Below are 22,157 nucleotides of genomic sequence, written 5' to 3'. Positions count from 1 at the left end.
CAAGCTAATCCACCGTTTAACATGAACAAACAAAACAACTATTTAAACAACTATACTTCCTTGTAGCAAAAGAACACGATTCCCTTGTTATTCAATTCTAGTGAAATACATAGGCTGTAGATTAAGTTACAAACGACCACCGATTATGCAACTATGGCATTTTATTATAACAAGAGGCGAAAAACAAGTTAAACAAACATTTATGGCGTACAAATGCCATGGAATGGGATGAAACTATCAACATAATTACCATTACCCAAACCAAAACAGCAGTCATTGTCCCTGAACTAAAATCAACAGTGCTTTCCGTGGGAGTCACAACATAATATCTTTAGCATTATTAAAAAACAAAGCATATCAAAACTATTTCATAACTTTTTTAATTGCCAGTCAATTACAAAACCACAGAAACACATCGATTAAAAAAAAAAAGATATATTATTCAGCATAACCATTGTGCAAATTCGGTACACACAAGCTTTTTCTTTTAGATAAAAACTGTTAGTACTACAAGCATTTTGCTATAAACCTTTGCTCTGATCAACAGTAGAATTAACAACCAGCAACCAGTTTGAGCCCAACATAAACAAACACATTTAAACACCTTAAAACAAATTAATTGTATGTAGTATTATTATTATTACACCCGCAGTAATCTTAAAATTGTTTTAAAACCCTATTACTGAAGTCATACTGTCAAAATACAATGTGATTCTCAGAATGCTGGCATCTCCAGGTTGGATAGATCAAAGAATACTCAGAGTTTTATTTTTCTAAGAGTATTTCTCTTTCTTCTGAGCCTGATGTATACAGTATATCCAAATAAAACTCGGAACATGCAGTTTTGACAAAATTACTTCTATCATTTGGGTGTGTTATCACCTAGTACTTAATGTTTCAGGTCTAGATCCAGGTTTTATCAAATCAATTCTTTGTTGCGGTAACAGATGCAAAAGTCAATCGAACATACTTGGATGATTGATAATGACTACAAAGTCATTATCAATGCTCCTACAAAGTCTTGGTCATGCAAGACAAAGCAAATACAAAGGGATAAACATTCCAAACTGGCGCTACGCTTGAGAACTGGTTTCGACATTTCTCTCAGTGACAACGATCTTTTTATGCTGCGTAACAACGTTTTGGCTCCCTACAGCTATGGGCGTGGTCTTGACAGCAGAACTCTTGTATGACCCCGCTGATGAACCCTGCTGGTATCTCACCGAGAAACCCGCTAATCCTTGATCTCTGACCTCCAGCCCAGGCCCCGCCAGGCCCTGACCCTCCAGCAGAACCGTCTGCACTGAACCCCTGCTGCCACTGGCCCCTGCAGACGCAGAGCCGTTATCCAACATCACCACCTGCTGCCTGGACATGGATCCACCGGCAGAGCCGCCGTGAGAGACCCCTTGGGCCTTGGTGACGTGCTCTGTCGTCGTGGTGATGACCGTCTGCTCCGCCCCCTGCGAGACGGCCAGGCCCGTCCCGTTGGCGACGTAGTGCGGCTGGGTTCCCGCTGCCATCTGCGTCTCCACGAGAACCACGCCCTGCTGGGAACCTCCCACCTGCATCAGCCCCTGACCCAGCCCCACCTGACCCACCGCCGGCTGGGCGCCCCCCGTCACCAGGACCATTTGAGGCCTCTGTTCGACCACGTACATGGGGGCGGCCGTGTAGTACATGGTGGGCTGCTGGACGAGCATCGTCTGACCGGCCATCACCATGTTGTCCTGGTACTGCATCCTTGGGAGGGTGGCTATTCCCTGGGTTCCCCCCTGCACCAGGTTCCCCTGAACCATGCTGGAGGATCCGGAAACGACACTGGAGGTGTTGTGGGTGTTTAGGGTGTTTTGCGCGTTGAGGGTGTTTTGGACATTGTGGGTGTTGACGCTGACGTGGTCCTTTTCTCTCACGCTTTCTGTGTGGGTGTGGGTGTTGCTGGAGGTGGACGGCCTGGAGGTGGACGGCCTGACGGGGGACACCGGCCTGGGCTGCGGTGGACGGGCCGACAGCCTCACGTCCACAGAGGTCAAAGATGAGCCCTGGCAGATCTCGGCCAAGGTTTTGAACTTGGGTCCGAGATCATTGAGGAACTCGAGGTCGTCGTCGTTGTCCAGCATGCTGAAGCTTCCCACGGAGCCGGCCGGAGAGCCCTGGCCCTCGTAGGCAAACGCCTGCAGAGCATCCGCCTCCATGGACTGTTGCGCACCATGGCTGGCTTTCTGTAAATAGTGTAAAGTACAATTGGGAGAGTGTCAGTTCTAAAGACTTTTTGGTATTGTCTTTTAAAACCTCTTAAAAAAAGGTATTGATTTAAAACCTTGACAGCACTCTTTTGAATTTGCTTGCTCTGACAAAGTTGTGGTTGCTGTTAAAAGCCAATTACTACATGAGGGCTTAGAAGAGAGAGAAACGTGCAGGAATATTAAGGTTCTAGGCCAAACCCTGAGGCCAATACATCAAAGATTAAGTAGGATTTGTCCCAAACAAAGTGAAAGAAACTAAATAATCCAGGTTTCAGATCATCTGCTACCAGATTTTAAATCATTAATTTAAAGTATGATTTGTTTGACCACAGCAAAGAAATAGCTTTGGCCACAAAATGACCAATGGCAAGATGTCTTCCATGAAGACACAAACCAATTTTTTTTAAATAAACTAAAGTGTATTTTGTCATGGCTCCTAAAACCAGTTGAAATGTGAGGCTTTATTTAAGGAAACCTTTGCGAACTGAAAAAATGCTTCCCACGTCCTCAAACACTGCTGAATGACAAGGCAAGGCGAGAAAGGCAACCGAAATGCATATGTAGGTGTGTGTGACTCACGTTGGAGTAGTACTCGCGCAGGAACCCCTCGGACACAGCCATGCCGTCGTACGTCCCGCCTCTGTATTCGGAGCCCAGATGTGAGGTGTAATGGCCGTGTTGCCCAGTCATGCCTCCTCCTCCTCCTGCTTCATAGTCTGTCTGCATGGCCCCCAGGCCGTGCTGGTGGTACCCGTTGTAGTGATGCATGCTTTCGCTGGTGAAGCCACCTCCAGCGCCTCCGGTCCATCCGGTCCCTCCGGCTCCTCCTTCATTGCCCCAACCGCTCTTTACGTGTCCCACTGACATGCAGCCTGTTTGCCCATGGTCAACCTCTGATACGCTGATGAGAGGAACCGCCTATAATGGAAATAAGACATTGCTAGTGAGATACACTGGACTTATTTTAAAGAGGCGACAAACACAGATGTTAATCATGGCACTAAATATGGGTCTGTTCCTTTCATGTAACAGGGCACAGGTAGTCGATTTATCTCAGTGGTTACATAAAAGGAGCAAATAATCAGTGGTATGAGTGACCCCCTTTGTCTGTCATACGATGACCCTTTAGTTAAAAAGGGTCTATTTGGAACATAAAATGAAGTTAAACATTATCAATACTTGACATGGCTGAACATATTAACTTGGGGAATCTTATTTGGATTGATGTCTGGTACCTTGGCTTCCCCCAGTCCTTCAGTATGGTATGCAATCAACTGTTCTTTTGCATCAAAGGGAATAGCCTTGAAGCTCCCAATAGCTCCTGCACCTCCACACAGACAGAACAGCAGCAGCAAGGGCAACACTGAAAGAGATGTACAGAAAGAAATTTGAGTCTAAACTGTTTCTGTAAAAGTCCCTTTCATTACTTTGCTATGAACAGGAAATCATGCCTGTTAATTGTCCAATTAGGCTACAAAAGGATGGGTCACATTACGGAATCTATCAGTAAAAAAATCTAACAAATGTACAGCATAGGTGTCCACTGTACATACACAGTATCCACACGTTAAAAGTGGACCTCATTCAACATGCTGTTCCAGTTCCCCTCCATGAAGCGTGGACATCCTTTAAAATTATTCTCCATACCTTGTATCCAAGGTCTCAAAAAACATCCATCACGACTGCAATAATCTGTTTCTCGTTTACTGCGCCGCATTGGTATGGGCACTGGGTATTTGAATGCATATCACGACGGATCAGAGTCCATTCTAAGAGGGGTTTGGCCTAACAGCCGAACTCACAGAGCAGGAGCAGCAGTCCCAGGAGTAAGAGGAGGACGCCTGAGGCGCCGAATTTGGCGGTGCTTGTCTCGCGGGCAACGCAGCTCTCGGTGTCTTCCCGGCAGGTACAGACTAGCACATCCAGCACCTGGGCGGCTGCACACGATTTACCCTGCTGGTCTGTGACCTCAAGGGTCACCTTGTAGTAGCCTGGCCACAGGTGGGCCTGGTCGCGAAGAATGACTGTGGTCTCTGTGCAAAGCGTCCAGAGGGTTAGCCTAGCCATTTTAAGTAGTTGGAACTTGTTTGTGCGAACATCATTTTTTCTCTTTCTTTTGACAAATATACTTATTGTAAGTTGCTTTGGATAAAAGCTTCTGCTGAATGCATTTTTACCTCAATGTTCGAAAAACAACAAAAACAACAATGGAAAAAAAAAAGGATTCTCAAATGAGGTTTTAAAAGGACGCAATTCACACCAGGTACTTACTGTTAAACGGCTCGATGGTCCATTTTTGCTTGCTTTCAGAAATCACTCTGAATTCAAACGGTGCTGAATTTGGGAACTCATCTTTGTCTACAGCAGTAACGTAGACCATGTTGTCATTAACACACATGGTCTGGCTGGTAACTGTCAGTTCTGGACAGTGGTCATTGTAGTCCTCTACTTGAATGGCGATGGTCCCTGTGGCTGTTTTGATGGGGGTATCTGGAAAGAATAAGATTGGAGTATGCATAATACAATTCCAGTGGACCTATTGTTTCAATAGTAATTTACAAATTCCCGATACTGGCATCAGAATGATTATGATAAACGTCCCATTCTGCACTTACCTTTTGTGATGCATATTATTTTGGCATAGTATGTTCCGTTTTTCAGGTATTTCGACTCTCGATCGGGTAATTTATTCAACTTAATGTCTGCTGTGTGTTCGTCGATAGTCAACCAGCCACCGACATCCTCGAGTTTGGCATACCTGAGTAAAAGAACATATATATTGATGACGTTAACAAAAAAATGTTTTTTTACCATGCATTTTACTAACATGATTAACAAAAACATGGGGGAAAAAGGACTGCTGGGCCTCACCAAACGTTGGTAGCGATTTTGGTTGTGTCGCTGTCGATGGCGGCGTAGTTGGTGATGACCTTGTTGATGCTGATGGTGCTGCTGTCCTCCGATAGGGTCACCACCTTGACGTTGGGGTGGAAGCGGGGCCCTTCCTTCTGGTTCACCACGTTGATCTTGATGGGGTAGGTCTTATGAGTCACCTCGTGCCTGAAGCTGTACTCAGCTTTGTTGGAGACGCTCAGCGCCAAGTTGACCACTTTGAGTTCCTCGTAGTCCAACGACTGTGGAGTAAATCGGATGAAAACTTGTTTGTAAAAGATCCAACGAGCTTCACATGGGGAAGCAACAGGAACGACAAACCGGTTAAAGATAACAGTCGCAGTCTGAAGCCCAAGGATATTAGAGTGTTAGGATTAAACATAAATAGGTCATAATGTGTCATCAATATATGACCTTTTAAGCCCTTTGACACTATACCTAAGATTAAGGGTTATACAAATGGAAAATTACATAACACTTAATTGAAACAAAGACGATTGCACAAGAGTGATGAAGGTAAACTGATGAGATGTATTATCAGATGCTGTTTATTCACATTTCATCTTGACACATGGTGTCAAAGGAGAACACAGAGAGGTGCACTCCCACAACCAACGCACTGTGAAACCGCACCTCAGAAGAATGATCATAATCATGAATCATCATTCCAAAGAACAGATTTGGTTCTACATGTTTAAAGGAGTCAGAGTGATTCCCACATGCAGTGAATCTGCCGTGTACCTTCTGAATCATGATCACGCCCTCGTTGGTCTTCGAGTCGGTGGTGATGCTGAAATAGCCGGCTTCGTTCCCGGAAGCGAAGCTGAACACTGACAGCCAGTTATCAGTGTACATCATATCCAGATCGATGGCTCTGACCCGCATCACCTCCACGTTGACCGTGTTCTCCTCCACGTGACCTACGTACTGTGAAGGAAAAATACGTAAGCAACGGAAATTGTGGAGGCAAATAAGGGAAGACCCAAAATGATGTTTTTGACGTTACCCTCGTTGCATTGCTCGTACCATTTCTTTTTCCAGAGTGGGGATGTTGTCGTTAATGTCCAGGAGTTTAATCACTACGTCACCCGTTGATGACCTTCCTCCAGCCATTCCGTTCAAGTCTGTCCCTCTTACAGTCAACGTATATGTGTCTTTGGTCTGGAAAATGGGACAATAAAATAATAAAAATTTGGTTGATTCCCAAGAATATTTCATAATTTGGCCTTTAATGCTCTTACATAGTGCATTGAATTGCTGTAAGCTTTATATCTCACCCTTGAACTTTCATTAATAGAATTTTAAAATGGACATGTAAACTTTACATCCTTGCCTTGCTAATAATAATAATAATAATAATAATTATAATAATAATTATTGTATGATCATCGTATTAATCATAATAATACTAAGAACAAGAATTAGAACAACATCTGAGTGTAGCGACCCTCACCTCTCTATCGAGCGTGTTCTGACGGACCATGACTTCGCCAGTTCTGGAGTTTATGATGAACATGGAGCTGCTGGCGTCCACTATGCTATAGGAGATCACGCTGTTGATGCCTTCATCTGCATCCGTGGCAGTCACTCTCATGACAATGGTGCCTAGAAGCATAGTTTTCAAGTTACACCGTGTTACTACCTTTTGAAGGGGCTTCCACACGGCCCTATCACCGGCACCCAACTATAGCATGTTGGCCGACGATGATTCTCACCCTGACAAAAGCAAAACAGCCATCAAGGTGTGTGAGAGGTCCTGATGGTGCTGTGTTTTCTGTTACTGTTGGGGCTTTGTGCGAGCGCATTTAACTGAATAGACTTTAGGATAGATAACAACACGTAGTATATACATGCTACACATAGGAATAGTGAGAGATGGGGGCTACCTGCAGGGCTCGATTCGTTGACAGAGCCCATCTGATTAACCTGAAAAACAGGTGAGCAGTCGTTCTCGTCCAAGACCACAATGGCCAGTTCAATGTCCTTCTCCGCTTTAGCCCCATTGGAGTATTTCGCAACGCCTAGCAACTGAATCCGGGACATAACAATGGTTTGTTATTTTTTTTATGATCGCTTCTTTTCTAATCGTGATCTCGTTTATCGTGGACGACTTACAGTGTAATTAGAGATCTCCTCGCGGTCCAGTATGCTGTGGACTTTTACCAAACCGGTGTCGGGGTTTACGCTGAATCTCCCAAACGGATTCTGGTCGGCTCCCTTGCCCATGAGCGTGTAGATGACGCGTGAGTCATATTCCTTATCGGAACGAATCTATAACACACACACACACACACACAGACGCAGACGCAGACGCAGACGCACGCACACACACACACACACACACACACACACACACACACACACACACACACACACACACACACATACATACATACATACATACATACATACATACATACATACATTACATACAAACATTGTAAAACGGCCAGGCTTAAAGGCTTGATTATTTGTCATTGTTGTTATTTGTGGAAGCTCTTGATTAAAAATAATAATAACTTAAACACATACTTTTGCAATGTATGCCTGGTGAGTGTAGTCATAATTCTCATTTAGTTTCCTCGGGGCGATAATCCACTCTCGTTTTTGCCTCTTGAGCATCTTCTCACCGTCTCCTGCCGCCACCAGGACAAACTGCAGACATACAGAAGATATATATAGAGAGTGAGATAGATAGAGTGGCAGGTCATAGTTAGGGCATGACCAAGCTTACGTGAAAAAACGTTTGCTTGCATCCAATATGCTTGTATTTTTTATATTATTAATATAATATAGCAATAATCTTTATTTATATGAACCTTTCTTCACATTTACAAAGCCCTTTCAGAACACGACTACATGGCAATAAAACACAATAGCCAAAGACAATCCATCATACACTAAGGTCATGGACATGAGTAAATATAACACAATTATAACAACTGTAAAGAACTGTAAGAAGTTTAACTGTATGAACCATATGAAAACATGTTTTGAAACATAAGTAAGACAGGCCTGTGAGCGCGAGAGTTAAAACTAATGATATAAAGTAGGCTTCAATAGTTCTGCTTTTTTTTTATTTATTTTTTAACTTTTTTAAAACAAAAAACTGCATGGACGGCACGATTTGGCATTCCATACTCTAGCTGGTGAGGGAAAACTGGGCTAGGTCAAAATATGCCAGAATGTGTTTCCAAATATGCTGTAGGACAAACATGAGGCCAACACATTAGGCCATCATTAGTGTTGTATGGGTTTATATATAGACAAAGAATAGTAATTAGAAGACAAGAGATATTCAAATGGTCTACATTTCATTTGCATGTTTGATAAACAAACAACTTTGGCAATGAGCCTTTTTGATTTCACACAAGCATCTAAACTATAGTAAAAGTTAGTAGGGATTAGCCTCTAGTTACTCTGGCATTACTCTATATAGGCTACCTGGCAATTACTTGGTAAAACGTGTGATTATTGTTACATTGTCTGACCATTCGTGTTCAGTCCATTTTCCGTGCAGACCACCAACACAGCACCACGTCGCAGGTCAACAAGTTTGGACGCAAGTATTCATTCTGCCTTTTATTTCCTCAGTGAATCGAAAACAAAACTTAAAACAATCATCTTCGCGATAGGCTACTAGGCTTTCTGTTGTTGTTTTTACATACAGTAGATTAAAACTACACTCCATTTTAGAATACACAAAGTTGCGCACTAAAACCGCTCTGCGCTCCCACCACCTCCCCGGCGGGACAGGAAAGCCACACCTGCTTTCCGCTATCGCCCTCCACTTTTTATATTCTCACAAAAAGCTACCATACAGATTTAAGTTTTTTTTTTTTCGGTTTTACTTACCGCAAGCAGGAACGGTAGCCACACAACAAAGTTGCATTTGGACACCATTGTTTATTTGAATAGTAACAGAGATTCCCCCCCACGCTTGTGGCTGATATCCGCCTGCTATGTCTCTTCTGGGTCTTGATTAGACTTTGGCCCTTGGATGGCAAGCTGAGCACTATGTCTAACGCGTTACAGACGTAGGCGGTGCCTCTTCGGGTTTCGCTGCACTCGGCTGCTGATAACAGACGTTGCGTGAAAGGCTGTGTCCACTCCTACATAGCTGCAACGCTCCTGTGTAGCCTATTGTCTCTGTGGAGGAAAAAGGGGGTGGGTAACTTACACTCAAAGGGAAGTGGCCAAAATAAAACACAGAATAGTCCAGAATGAGTCCACTAGATCTTGACCCATCAGTTCGTAGTCATGATACGTCACGAGGTCAATTCTGATTAAAAGCACGTGTGGAAAAACATTTGTTGGTAAAGACCCCTCTCTCTCTCTCTCTCTCTCTCTCTCTCTCTCTCTCTCTCTCTCTCTCTCTCTCTCTCTCTCTCTCTCTCTCTCAACAACTCTCTCTCTCTCTCTCTCTCTCTCTCTCTCTCTCTCTCTCTCCCTCCCTCCCTCCCTCCCTCCCTCCCTCCCTCCCTCCCTCCCTCCCTCCCTCCCTCCCTCCCTCCCTCCCTCCCTCCCTCCCTCCCTCTCTCTCTCTCTCTCTCTCTCTCTCTCTCTCTCTCTCTCTCTCTCTCTCTCTCTCTCTCTCTCTCTCTCTCTCTCTCTCTCTCCCTCCCTCCCTCCCTCCCTCCCTCTCTCTCTCTCTCTCTCTCTCTCTCTCTCTCTCTCTCTCTCTCTCTCTCTCTCTCCCTCTCCCTATCACTCATCTGTGAAATTTGTACAGACAATGTGAAATTCTTGAGGAATAAGACCATAAACCATATGAAATAGTATGTGTGTGTGTGTGTGTGTGTTTTTGTGTTAAGAGATCCACTACTTGGCAGAACTATCCGCCAACGATCTATAGATACAGAAAAATAATAACAAAAACAGATCTGTGTGGCATTGTGCTTGGACACTGACCCATGCAACAGGGAGGGGCCGAGAGAGGGCGCCGCTGGTTCTTCAAATATTTACTTAAAACGGCCTGGTTGTAATTGACAACATGAAACTCCCCTTTAACTATCTCCAAAACTGTGTGGGAAGTGGACACAGATAAGGCCTAATGTGTCGACCCCTCCAACCCGTTCCTGTGGTACAGCATTTTTCCCCCTTAACAATAATAATTGTCATAACGCTGACTTTGCCTTCATGATTGCTTTCTTGACCTTATTTGCAGCCTTGTGTATTAGCTTTCTACCACCCGCATGCATAGAGTAATGACTGGTTTCACTGATACTGTAAATAGAAAGCCCACATTATTTACACTAAATCATTAACCAGGGCTTTGTGAAAACCAGTGGAGCGCTAGCTTACCCAACTGTCAATTATTTAATCCCATAATGGACAATAATGTTTATACATGAATACGCAATAAGGCAATACACCTATGTTGGTCAAATGTATAACAAACTGTTTTTTCATTGCAACAGCTTGGACAGCCGCAATTGTGGCCTACTTCATAAACAAATAGCATGCTATAATAAGGAAATGCTGGTTGCTGTTGGACATTTTTCAGATCTGTGTAAGTATCATCCTTCTTCACACTAATGTAACTTGTCTCACCACGGTAGCATTCCTCCCTCGCAATGACCACACCCTCATTATTCTAAATCATTCCCTTGAGGACATAATTCCTCAACCCATGTACACACAGATCCAGGAAATTGTTTGATTTACTCACTTCCAATCATAACCACATTTTTTTTTAAGGGTAATTTATTTTCTTCTGTATTAACCTTTCATAATATTTGATTATTCTTCCTTTGTTTATTAAAAAAAAAGATTGGCAGTGTACAGTCCATTTCTCATGCCAATAAAGCTATTTCGTGATGAAATGGGGTGAGACAGAGATCGAGGAGTGAGTGACGCACATGGACAATGACAGAGACAAAATTCGATGGGAATTGTGTGTCACAAGTTCACAAAACACTGTTCGCACTCGTACTGCTCTGGCCGGGAATTAAAAGGGAAACGTTTTTTTACTCTCCTAAGGAGTGATCAATGAATGCATCAACAAGGGAGAGGTTAGGAATAGTGCCTGCCAGCATTGCCCACGCTTACATTGACCTGTGATATATTGTTGAGTGGTTAAAACTGTAGTTTGGAATTAAATGATAGCATGTCATCAGGGTGATTCTGGTCGAAGGTGTTCAGCATTAGGGTGTTTCGATTCTATCGCAACCGGGGTCACTGACAAACTGCTTATCAGACGATTCCGTTGAATTTCCCATGCAGGCTCAGTGGCTTATTAGGGAGTCGCACAGGGCGAGTCGGAGCAAAAGTATGCAGGGCGCATGCTTTTGCTCCGACTCGCTCTGTGCGACTCCCTAGTCACTTCTGGGTTTATCTGTGGTTTATAGAGATAGCATAAAGGGAACTCTACAGTGGGGTAGTAGAGTCGACCAGCCCCCCCCCCCCCCCCCAACACAGACACAAACACACACGCACACATACACACATCAGGCTTCATTCAACACATTCCTGTGGCGTTAGCTACGAGTAGGACTTCACTTCACTCCTACACGCTTGGGAGAACTGGAAGTTGAGCAAGAATGTCGAGCTACAGGTCATTGTCTCGGACAGAAACATGGAAGTGAGAGTCATTTCGCACAAGAGATCACAGTTGAGTCATACAATAAATAATTAACACTTAAGGGTGCACACAATTCTAAATGTACGTTTGGGTAAAAAAATTACAAATATAAATTAGGTCATTTTATATTTATATATATTGATATGAAATTAGTTCAGAGCCTTAAACGGCAAGAGGTGTGAAAACAAAAAACATGTTGCAACCTGCCTACAGAACAGAACTGCGTAGCGCAGGAGCACAGCTTATTTGAGCTCTTTATACAACACCTCCCCCTGCTGGAAGCGTTAGTCTATTCGTCTAGTAGTTTTCCCACCAGCGAGAAAACACAGACGGGTCACAATATTCCGTTGTCTAGGTGGAGCAGTCTAGGTGGAGTAGTTAGGGTGTGTCAGACCAAACACGTCACTTTCTCTAGTTTCATGTGTCGGGCTGGACATTTTAGGACAGGGAGTCGTCTAGCGACTAACACAACCTACCTGGACCCTTTACAAAAGCGCGTGTCGAAGTTTTTTTTTAATCTGTCCAACAATTCGACACAAAACAGCTGATCTATCACGACTCAAGTTCATATCGACGGAAGACAATTTGAAGTTAGTGAACCCAACCCATTGGAGGGAGAACAATTATAAACAGACCTTTGTGGAAATGGCAGCAACATGGCATTTACACATTTACATGTTATTAATCACAGTAAGTAATCGCAATATTATTACTTTTTTTACTTGGAAGATGTATTTGTTCTACATAGACGAAGGGAACGTACAATACTGACTCTAAAGATAATATATAAAACGATATGTGTATGAACCTATGCATTATATTATGCGTTGTGTATTGTATAGATGCTTTCCGTTGGGAACGCATGGTTTCTCCCCATTTCCATCCGAGTATTCGTGCCAGAGACGATCCCGACCGGTTATGAAAGTATGAGACCTATAATATCCCTCACCTCAACACCTGTAGAGCGGTCAAACAATCCACTCATTACCAGGCCTGTTTTGGTGGACGGCAGAACTGACTTGTTTGGTCTTTTTGATTCCCCCCCTCAGTTAAAGTGGATAGCCTCAACACCACCGAGGCATTACAGTTCGCTTCGAGCGATGGTAATTTCTCGGTTGGAAGTGGAGCCATCTTTGCGTTATCCAGCACTGTGGTCCCGCTGACGGGTTGCCGGTTCTCGGTACGTGCGCTGGACGCTAGCGGAAACACTAAAGTCATGGAAGTCAATCTGCTCCGTGAGCCGAGTGCAGCGCCTTCAAGACTGGTAGGCTATGTTTTATTTGTTATTCTAATAAATTCAAAACATTGCATAGCGGAGTTTAATTGACAGGTGGATGTATAATATTCTCCAAAAGTTTCTAAATGTTTTATTTCTGGTGCATCCGTTGGTTTCGATGGTTTGCCTATCACAGGTGGAGAGGCGGATCAGGCGCTTCCTGAAGCGGGCCAAGAGAGAGTGGAGACCGCCACCGTTCAACATCATGGAAAACGGCAAGGGGCCTTTTCCGAAAGACCTCGACCATGTAATAGCCTACTACTAATAATAATAATCAATTATTGGCTAATCACCTGTTGTTGAACTATACGCCGATATTTCATACCAGCCATCACGAGGGTCCGGACCGTCCCCTTTGTCCTGACCGGTGACTTGTCGTTGACACCTCCCTTGTTTTTTTTTTAATGAAACGAGGAGCAACTTGCATACACACCCAGACACACCCATCGAGGTTCTCTGTGCTATTCGTATATATTCTTAAAAAATAAGGATGCATGTATTTCTTTCAATATACTACAACTCAACCGCTAGGTGTGTTTCTGATATAATATGATATAATTATTACGATCTAAATATTTGAAGCATACTTTTACTGTTCAATGGCTAGATTGGGTCGAACTCGGCGATGAACCACTCAGTGTACTACACCGCCGAGGGGCCGGGGGTGACCATGACTCCGGTCGGGCTTCTCACTCTGAGCAAAGATGGAAGGTTGAAGGTCAACAGGGATATCGACCGGGAGGTGTACCCCCAGTTAGAAGTGAGTATTATAAAAGTTTATGTCTGTTTAGCCTTTATGAGGTAACATAAATACAAGAGAACTTCAGGGATCCATAGGGATATAATGTGCTAATAATCTTTTTGTGTATTCTTTGGAGTCTAAATAATACATTTTCTTTTTAAATTTTTTAGTTTACGGCCAGAGTTTATGAATTCGGCACCGACAGAGAGACAGACAAACCGCTGACTGTCACGGTCATCGTGGACGATGAGAATGACAACCCACCTGAATTCGTGGGCCCTCTTTTGTTCAAAGTGCCCGAGGCATCCAAACCAGGTCAGTACCCCTCAGACCCCAATGCTGGCTGCAACGCCACACAGTCCTACACAGTTTATGGGGTTCCACTAACCAACTGCTTTGGTCACCATCTCCACAGGAAAAGTAGTGGGCCGGGTCCAGTCCACCGATAAGGACCAAGCCAACACCCTTCACACCAAGATCAGCTACTCTCTCTTGACGGGGGGGGATCTGTTCTCCATCAATGCCGAGTCTGGCTTCATTATAGTGAAGAGCGACCAACTGGACCGAGAGGTAACAGTGCGCCTGGTCTAACTTCACGATTAATTCAATACCGCACAGTGTTTTTCCCCCACGTTCTCTCCGCCGCTGCAATAAAAATCCTTCTAATTTTTATTTTTTTTATTTTACGTAGCTCCTTTTAGAAAATGTACAGCACGTAACGTCAATTGCGCAGCACGCGGCACATCGTCACGTAACCAACATCAGAGAAGAAAAATACACGGGGTGAACACACAGCTCACACTGATTGGCATTCAATTAGCTTTATTTTTTATTTTTCATGTGTGTGAGTCTGTGTTCTTTTCAAATTTTAGTTAGGTTTATAATTTAAAAAGATATGTTTTGCCCATTGTTGCAGGAGATTTTATTTTTGTGTCTTATGTAAAAAAACAGTTATGCTTTGGGCATAGCAACCATGTTTAGTGTTTAAGCATTAGGCAAAAATCTGTAAATAAATTGTGCAAATTATATTTGCGTTGTGGCATTTTTTGTTTAAATATTACTATACAAAAATATAAAAATCTGTAAATGAAGACACAAAAGGCAAAGTTACAACACCAATAATCCCATTTACAGTAAGACACAGGACTGTTTGAATAGGATTTAAGTGCATATTCTCCTCTCAAAGTGCACCAGATTCATGCATTCCAATGTAAAGGGTACAAAAAAATGCCCCCGTACCCCCCCAGAGGGTTCGGGGACCACACCACCGCTGCTGAAAAAAATCCTGCGGGAAACACTGCCGCAATTACACATAGCGAAAATAAGTGTTGATTATGTTTTTATTTGCCATTGGTGTATCTTACCTTTGTCTTAATGCTGTAAAGTAATACAAAATAACAAATAAAATAAAACATATATATTTCATTAAATATATATATAGATACATTATATACTTTGTATAGCAATATATACATAGGTATACAAAATGTGTTTGTATTCGGGGAGTGTCATGCAAGATAAAGCCGACACTAAATGCGTGACACTAGACAGCATGATTTTGGTTTAAACACGGCAACTGTCGTCTTTGATTTCGTCAAAATATTGACAGTTGACAAATCATTATGATGCCTGGAAAAGGCCTAAGATTTTAGACTTTTATCTGTTTTCTAGACCCTGGAGAAACATTTGGTGACAGTGCAAATCAAAGACATGGGTGGTAGTCAAAACGGGTTGGTGGCCACAGCCACGGCCACCATTACTCTGGAAGACATCAACGACAACGCTCCGAAGTTCACACAGCAATCGGTAAGTTGCCTAGAGAGTAAAGTACTAACTTCTTAGTGCCTTAATCCTTTCTTTTATTTCTGCAAACATTCTTCACCCTTATATGATATTGAATATTAGCATGAAAGTGTCATGTGTGATTTTTTCTTTTGGGAAGTAGTTGCTTGAATGTCGCACTTTCACTCTTTCTTTTTAACCTTTCTATTCTTCTTAAAGTACGATATAAACGTCGACGAGAACGAAGAAGGAATGCTTATCCTCCGGATTCCGGTCGAAGACAAGGACGCGCCGAAAACACCCAACTCGGAGGCTGTGTTTAGAATCACAGAAGGAAATGAAGATAACCACTTCAGGATCGAAACAGATCCTGTGACCAATGAAGGACTGCTGTACGTAGCCAAGGTAACGGTTCTCTTTTATGCCTTTTGCTTTTTTATTCATCAGCAGTTGGGTTCAGTGTCAAAGAGAAGATAAACCACAGCCGTTGTTCATGCTACGGTCACGCAGGACACATTTTCCAATCACTGATTTGTTTTCAGGGAAGAACAAATGATCAGAGTGAAGAGAAATTTGACCGAACTTTGTTTTCTTGTTCCGTCCCTGTTTCTCCAGTCTCTGGACTACGAGAAAACCAAGAAGGTGGATCTAAAGATCCAGGCGCAGAATAAGGCCCCCTTGGAGGGCGTCGCAGCCACCTGGCTCAGCATTCCCGTGGCGGTCGGGGTGAACAACGTCGACGAGGGCCCCGAGTTCAGGGCCCCCAACATCCGCCTCACCGTGAAGGAGAACACACCCAACGGCACCGTCATCGGTAGCTACGTTGCTAAGGATCCCGAAACCAGCAGTGCCGGCGGCATCAAGTAAGCGTTCCCTCTTCTCTGTGGGGTTGGGTAGGGCGGGGTGAACAAGTTGCCGGGAAACACATTGTCATTTATACTTCGACAAGGCTTTGCGGTAGATCCCCAAAGCCTCGTGGGGCCGACTCTCACAGCACGGGTGCCAGAATGTGGTGTGAAAGAAGCAAGAAAAAGAAAAACACTGTTGTTGATCTCATCTTCACGTCTCAGGTACTACAAGGTCACCGATCCCGCCGGATGGGTCAATGTGGACATGAACAGCGGGGAGCTGATGGTGGCCAACACCATTGACAGGGAGGCGCCTCATGTCGTACAAGGGCTCTACAACATCACCATGAGGGCCGTGGATGCGAGTAAGTAGTGATCTCTCGCCGCTGTAACCCTGCTTGCTCTTTTTTGTTGTATCACAGCCAAGTGTCGTATAATGCAGAATAAAGTAGGGCATTTCATGCACCTGCACCGTTGCCGCTGTGCTCTACTGCGCTCGTTGTCTATCTACATGTTAGCGTCTCGAATCTGTTGGGATCTTATTGTAAGACAACGACGGAACCTCGTTCCCAGTACCACTTGAATGCTGAGTATTCTTGTGTACATAGGATTAACCAGATGTCTAAATTCATGAATGTAGCCAATCCTCTACCATGCATTAGTCAGCTAACTGTCGGTCGCAGTTTATAGAAGCCACCTGATGTCTAAGGTGGAGCAGTCACACCCTTTGTGACTCTTGAGGTTTTAGGGTTGGAACACATTCATGTTCGATGTTGTTCGGTGAATATTTTTGGTTAAGCTCTATCTGACGATCTAATGGCCTTCAATTACATTACAGCAAGCTACCTTTCGTTTTTGGTGTAAGCTAGACCGGTTTTATGTTATTATTTCCCAACCCTGCTCCACCCCGTGCAGTTGTCAGAACCCATCTTTTTCGTGTCTTTCTTTTTGTGGCTAAGCAAGGACTATATAAGGACTATAGTGTTGTACTGCCGACTCAAAGTCAGAACCACTTTCCATTACTCATCGGATTATTCTCCAGCATGTCTGAACATATGTGACCCATCTGCTTTTGTATCCTGGCTATGAAGTATCCAATCAAGTCATGTTGATACTAATGAAATCAAAATGATTGTTCCTCTGTTTTTGAGGAGAGAAATGTCAGGTATTAGGAAACCTTTCATTAATTTGTAGAACCAGTTTTATGAGGCCGTTGACTTTGAACTCCCTGTGTTTCAGACAAGAAGTCCGCCGTGGGGACCGTGACCCTGGTTGTGGAAGACGAGAACGATAATATCCCAATGCTCCCCAGCAAAGAGATGTCTTTGTGTGAGAGGGAGGGCCATCTTGGCTCCGTGGTGATCAAAGCCTTCGACCCTGACAGCAGTCCCTTCGGCGCGCCCTTTCTCTTCACCCTCCCCAAAGACAATGACGGCAATTGGGCGTTGACGAACGTAAACGGTGAGCGAGTCTGCCGCCCCCTCTAATGTGATTCAATTTGAATGGAATTGTATGTAATGTAAATGTATGATTTAAATACTCACCTCAACAACCACAACCGCGCTCATGCTAACTCTTGAACTGAACATCGCTAAGAGTTAGCAAGAGCTCACCAGCGAGTCATGAAAGTGAATGGTTTTTTGTAATTTTTTTCCCCTTCCACCCACAGCTACGCAGGCTACCTTAGAGCAGAAAAAAGAGCTCCCATTGGGGATCTACAGCGTGCCCGTAATGGTGACAGACCTGCAGGGGTCGGGCACTGTACAGACGGTCAAGGTGAAGTTATGCCACTGCAGCAGAGGGGTCTGTGTGCCCACGAGCTATAGCATTGGCCTGGGCCCCCTCGGGATCCTGACTCTTCTGCTGCCCCTGCTGCTGCTGCTGCTGCTAGGTAAGCTCTCAACGTTTCAGCCGATATTGGCGCCGCTGCCAAGGATCCATCGTCATGATGGATCAACCATTAATTACCCAGACCACACCCAATGTAAGATAACAAAGATTACCAGAATTACCGCTCACTCGGAACGCTTTCCTGTAGAAGAAACCTTTGTAAGAAATTAGCATAAATTATGTTAAGAAAAACTGAAATGTTGTGAACCTTGTGTAAGTAAGGGATAATGTACAGCGAACCACTGAACTGCAACCATAGCAACAGACTTGTTATTCAGAAATAACTGACGGTTCCATAATTGACCGATATGAATCTGGGACATTCGACCAAGCCGTGTAATAAGCATGAGATAGATAATGCACCTTTTTCCTCTGGTCAAACAGATAAAAGCTTTCAGTCAAATGGAGCAGCAGGTCTGGTGTAACATAATTAGACTGGAACTGGAAGACATAATCTCAAATACTATGCTAAATAATGTACTTAGCAATTCTTTTACTGCCTTAATTCCCTTAAGAGTGAAGATAGTAAAAAGTCAAGAATGCTTTATTATATCATGTATGAAGATTTGAAACATTCAAAAAGTTTGTTTTATAACTAACTTTAACAATTCTCCAACATTGCTCAACGTTTTTTTTAATGGGGTTTTTCTTGGCCGACCAATATATTTTTGTGTGTACAATCGCTGTTGCATAGAACACGTGTCACAAAAGATAATATAATAGTGTAAATAGTGTATTTTACAACTTATCCGTGACACTATTTGACAACTTAAGACGGGGTGAACATAAAAAAACTACTTTGAGGAGTCAACCCAAGAAGAATAAGAAGAATTTGGCGTAAGCATGAAAGAGACTATACCGTTAAATATAACAGATAAAGTCTTTGCGGAGAAGCCTGCCGGCGTCCCCGACTCCCGAGCTGTAAACTTGTATGGAAATGTCTCCCTGGCACCAGAACCTGAAAGCGTGTGTTTTTTTAATGAGATGTTGTTTGATCTTGACAGTGTGAGTCGCCCACTCCACGCACGCTACGTATCTGATGTTCGCAGTGCTAATTAGGTGTTCCTTTATTGAACTGTGGGGTTCCTTTTTAAGCACAAGGGTGCTCAGCTCAATCTTATTCTTCTTCCTCCTCCTTTTTCCTTTTGTGGCGTAGGGATCCTCCTCGCGCTGTTCTGTGCCACAAAGCATGAGAAGATGGAGATGGAAGACATGGGAGACAGCGGTGGCATCTTGCTCAAATCTAACATTGAGGTCCCGGGGGAGGAAGTGGTGGTAAGACGTGTGTGTGTGTGTGTGTGTGTGTGTGTGTGTGTGTGTGTGTGTGTGTGTGTGTTTGTGTGTGTGTGTGTGTGTGTGTGTGTGTGTGTGTGTGTGTGTGTGTGTGTGTGTGTGTGTGTGTGTGTGTGTGTGTGTGTGTGTGTGTGTGTGTGTGTGTGTGTGTGTGTGCACAAAGACACAACCCAAAATAATGAAAGACGTTTGACATCTATCATACAATTTGGCTTTTGAATCTAATTTACCCATGACTATTTTTTCTTATCCCTATAATCTACAATATTTCTGTACCATTTTCTTACATCCACTACAGGATTCCAAACTCCCCGGGTACGACATGCCGGGCTCGGTGAAGGGTTCAATGAATAACGTGGGCTGGCCGGGCAAAAGCTCAAGCACCATCGGATTCGGCACCCTAGACAACCGCCAGCACCTGGTGCAGGGCTTCAGACAGAACACCCTCTCCAAGGGCCAGTTCACCAACAGCCAGTACGGCACAGGCCAGTTTGGCCAGTATGAGGAGACACAGTACATGGACAACAACATGGCAGTCAACAATCTACAGTTCTCCCAGGACGAGTCGGCGCTGTACCAAACCTGGGCGACCAACGGCATTTACCTCGACGAGGTAGATTAAAGAGTTAAAGGGTTGGAGTTCAAGTTAAACGTGGTTGATTTTGTTTTCTGTTTGAGAGTTGGTTGAAAGTCCCTTATCGTTGTGCAGTTACAACTGGGCTACAACTATGCCGCCATTTTTGATTCTATTGTTGATTTTACAGCTAAAGCAATGGCAGTAAAAGACGTTGTTTTGCATTCGACACTGTGTTTCTGGCTGAAGCTCTATTCGCTGCTCTTATAGTTTATCGGGAAGAGCTCTTCAGGGAATCCACTCGGCCAATTACCAATGTACTGTAAGTGTCCTTTGCACGCGCGTGTCTTCTTTTGTGTGCTTTTAACATGGCTGGGATCCTCCTCTCTCATAGCAGTATGCAGTGTTATCACACGGCGACGCAATCTCTTTCCGGCCTTCCATTGGTCAGTTCAGGGGGCACAGTTCAAACGTTTTTGTTGTCTTTTTCCGTGGCTGCAGAAGCTGGCCCACCTGGACACGGACCCTGACGCCGCCGGGGCAGAGGACGTTCTGCACCCCTACGGGTTCGAGGGGGTGGGCTCTCTGGCCGGCTCGGTGGGATGCTGCAGTGACATTGACCATAAGGAGGACCTGAACTTCCTCGACACACTGGGGCCAAAGTTCAAAACCCTGGCCAGCGTGTGCACCAAGAAGTGAACAAGGGGCCACCACGAATCGTTGTTTGTTTTTTTGTTGTTTTTTTGGGGGTTTTCTCTTCAAAGATGCGCTGTGTCGCAGGCGGATGTGGATTTTTGGGGGGTACATGGGACATGATGGAGAGGAAGGAGTTAAAGCAAATGGGTTTGCATCTACACACACACACGGGCACACACACACACGCAAACTAGTCTGCACACTGAACTGTTTATCTTTTTATATTTTTTATTCTGTCCTTCAAAAACTTTGCACTGAAAACCAGTTATGTAGATAGACGTTTTTTTTTAACGAGATTGTATTTTCAGTTTTTTGGGCTGTTGGAGTCATGGGGCGGTGTTGATTAACGGTTATCCCACTGCCATGTTCGCAGGAGAGGTGAGGTTTACCTTTTCCTTTTTGCATAAATTATCCAATGTTTAGATTAGGCCTAGTTTTCAGGGCTGAACTGCACCAAACAAATACCAGTTCCCGACGAGAAGCTAACGTCTTTGTTTACGAGGACCGATGTCACCGCTGTCAACCGCGATGACGCGAGCGGGTTTCGGGGAGTGTAGCGCTTAGAGCGCACACTCGCGGCGTAAGGGTGTTGTTGTGCAGCTCTGAGCCGCAGGTCAGGAGGGGCGCGTCAGGGAGCGTCTGCCTGCAGCTAATCCCTGTGAAAGGCTGCAAGAGGGTGCGACTGGGAGGCCAGGGTTTGGCCGGCGAGCTGACACTAATTCGTCACAAAAAGAAGAACAGAAAGAAATGCCAAGTCTATGACTAAATGTACGTGTAAAGATTGCGAAAAACGACCAAACAAAAACCCTCACCCAGTACCAAGTGATGCAATAAAGTTATAAATGTCATTGGATGTTACATTTCCTTTTTTACATTTCTTTATTTTATGTAGGCCTATTGTATTGATAATTGTAGCAACTGCACCATTATGCTACCAACTGTGAACAAACCCTGGTTTATGAGATCCATGCCAGCATGTGCTACGTTCGAGCCCTTAGGGATTAGGAAGCCTCTTGGTATTTGCCTGTAAGACATGAGACGTCAGAGACTGCTGACATCGAAGAAACTGTCGTCAATCACGCACCGTAATCTATGTCCTTATGCCACAGTGAATGAGACACCGGGTGTGGTTCTGTGAGTCACACATTCACTCGTCTCCATGACAACATGGGCCCAACCTGTTCCGCTTAGCGCCCTCCCCTGCCCCCCAGGAGCCCCACCTTTTAGCACCACCCTCATCACCTGCCAGGCCTTCAACAGACAGAAACTTGTTTGTTCTCTCTCTCTCTCTCTCTCTCTCTCTCTCTCTCTCTCTCTCTCTCTCTCTCTCTCTCT

At 44.2% G+C, this 22,157-nt stretch overlaps 2 protein-coding genes across 3 annotated transcripts; one reads left to right on the top strand and one right to left on the bottom strand.

Annotated features, from left to right (window-relative positions):
- Positions 1 to 142: 142 nt before the first annotated feature.
- On the bottom strand, positions 143 to 9,271 carry dsg2l (desmoglein 2 like). The gene is made up of 14 exons (XM_030363769.1): positions 8,994 to 9,271; positions 7,671 to 7,793; positions 7,254 to 7,409; positions 7,025 to 7,166; positions 6,592 to 6,743; positions 6,165 to 6,299; positions 5,880 to 6,065; positions 5,118 to 5,380; positions 4,862 to 5,004; positions 4,518 to 4,736; positions 4,049 to 4,279; positions 3,482 to 3,609; positions 2,826 to 3,164; positions 143 to 2,222 (listed from the first exon to the last, which is right to left on the bottom strand). Exons 1-14 carry the CDS (start codon positions 9,039 to 9,041, stop codon positions 1,074 to 1,076), a joined length of 3,414 nt encoding a protein of 1,137 aa, XP_030219629.1. The 5' UTR covers positions 9,042 to 9,271; the 3' UTR covers positions 143 to 1,073.
- A 2,787-nt stretch (positions 9,272 to 12,058) lies between these two features.
- On the top strand, positions 12,059 to 21,675 carry LOC115549004 (desmocollin-2). Of its 2 annotated transcripts, XM_030363976.1 has the most exons (17): positions 12,059 to 12,411; positions 12,564 to 12,645; positions 12,771 to 12,985; positions 13,134 to 13,244; positions 13,605 to 13,757; positions 13,910 to 14,054; positions 14,155 to 14,309; positions 15,411 to 15,545; positions 15,741 to 15,926; positions 16,137 to 16,384; positions 16,592 to 16,734; positions 17,609 to 17,830; positions 18,039 to 18,260; positions 19,416 to 19,534; positions 19,851 to 20,165; positions 20,397 to 20,448; positions 20,628 to 21,675. In XM_030363976.1, coding segments are annotated over exons 1-17 (2,550 nt in total). In that variant the 5' UTR covers positions 12,059 to 12,366; the 3' UTR covers positions 20,630 to 21,675. The 2 variants fall into 2 exon arrangements, with proteins under 2 accessions (XP_030219836.1, XP_030219835.1); XM_030363975.1 differs by lacking the exon at positions 20,397 to 20,448 and having other exon boundaries at positions 12,061 to 12,411.
- The last annotated feature ends 482 nt before the right edge of the window (positions 21,676 to 22,157 follow it).

Source organism: Gadus morhua, chromosome 8 (assembly GCF_902167405.1).
Source record: "Gadus morhua chromosome 8, gadMor3.0, whole genome shotgun sequence".
Taxonomy (NCBI): Eukaryota; Metazoa; Chordata; class Actinopteri; order Gadiformes; family Gadidae; genus Gadus; species Gadus morhua.
This window is presented reverse-complemented; position numbering and strand designations above follow the sequence as displayed.

What these genes read in the sequence shown, in the direction of transcription:
- dsg2l (XM_030363769.1), bottom strand. Translation starts at nt 9,041, where the DNA reads ATGGTGTCCAAATGCAACTTTGTTGTGTGGCTACCGTTCCTGCTTGCG. An exon ending in ACCAGGCATACATTGCAAAA is followed by an intron (nt 7,410 to 7,670) that starts GTATGTGTTTAA and finishes TGTGTGTTATAG; the next exon opens with ATTCGTTCCGATAAGGAATA. An exon ending in AATAATATGCATCACAAAAG is followed by an intron (nt 4,737 to 4,861) that starts GTAAGTGCAGAA and finishes TATTCTTTCCAG; the next exon opens with ATACCCCCATCAAAACAGCC.
- LOC115549004 (XM_030363975.1), top strand. Translation starts at nt 12,367, where the DNA reads ATGGCAGCAACATGGCATTTACACATTTACATGTTATTAATCACA. An exon ending in GTGCAGCGCCTTCAAGACTG is followed by an intron (nt 12,986 to 13,133) that starts GTAGGCTATGTT and finishes TGCCTATCACAG; the next exon opens with GTGGAGAGGCGGATCAGGCG. An exon ending in CATGAGGGCCGTGGATGCGA is followed by an intron (nt 16,735 to 17,608) that starts GTAAGTAGTGAT and finishes CCTGTGTTTCAG; the next exon opens with ACAAGAAGTCCGCCGTGGGG.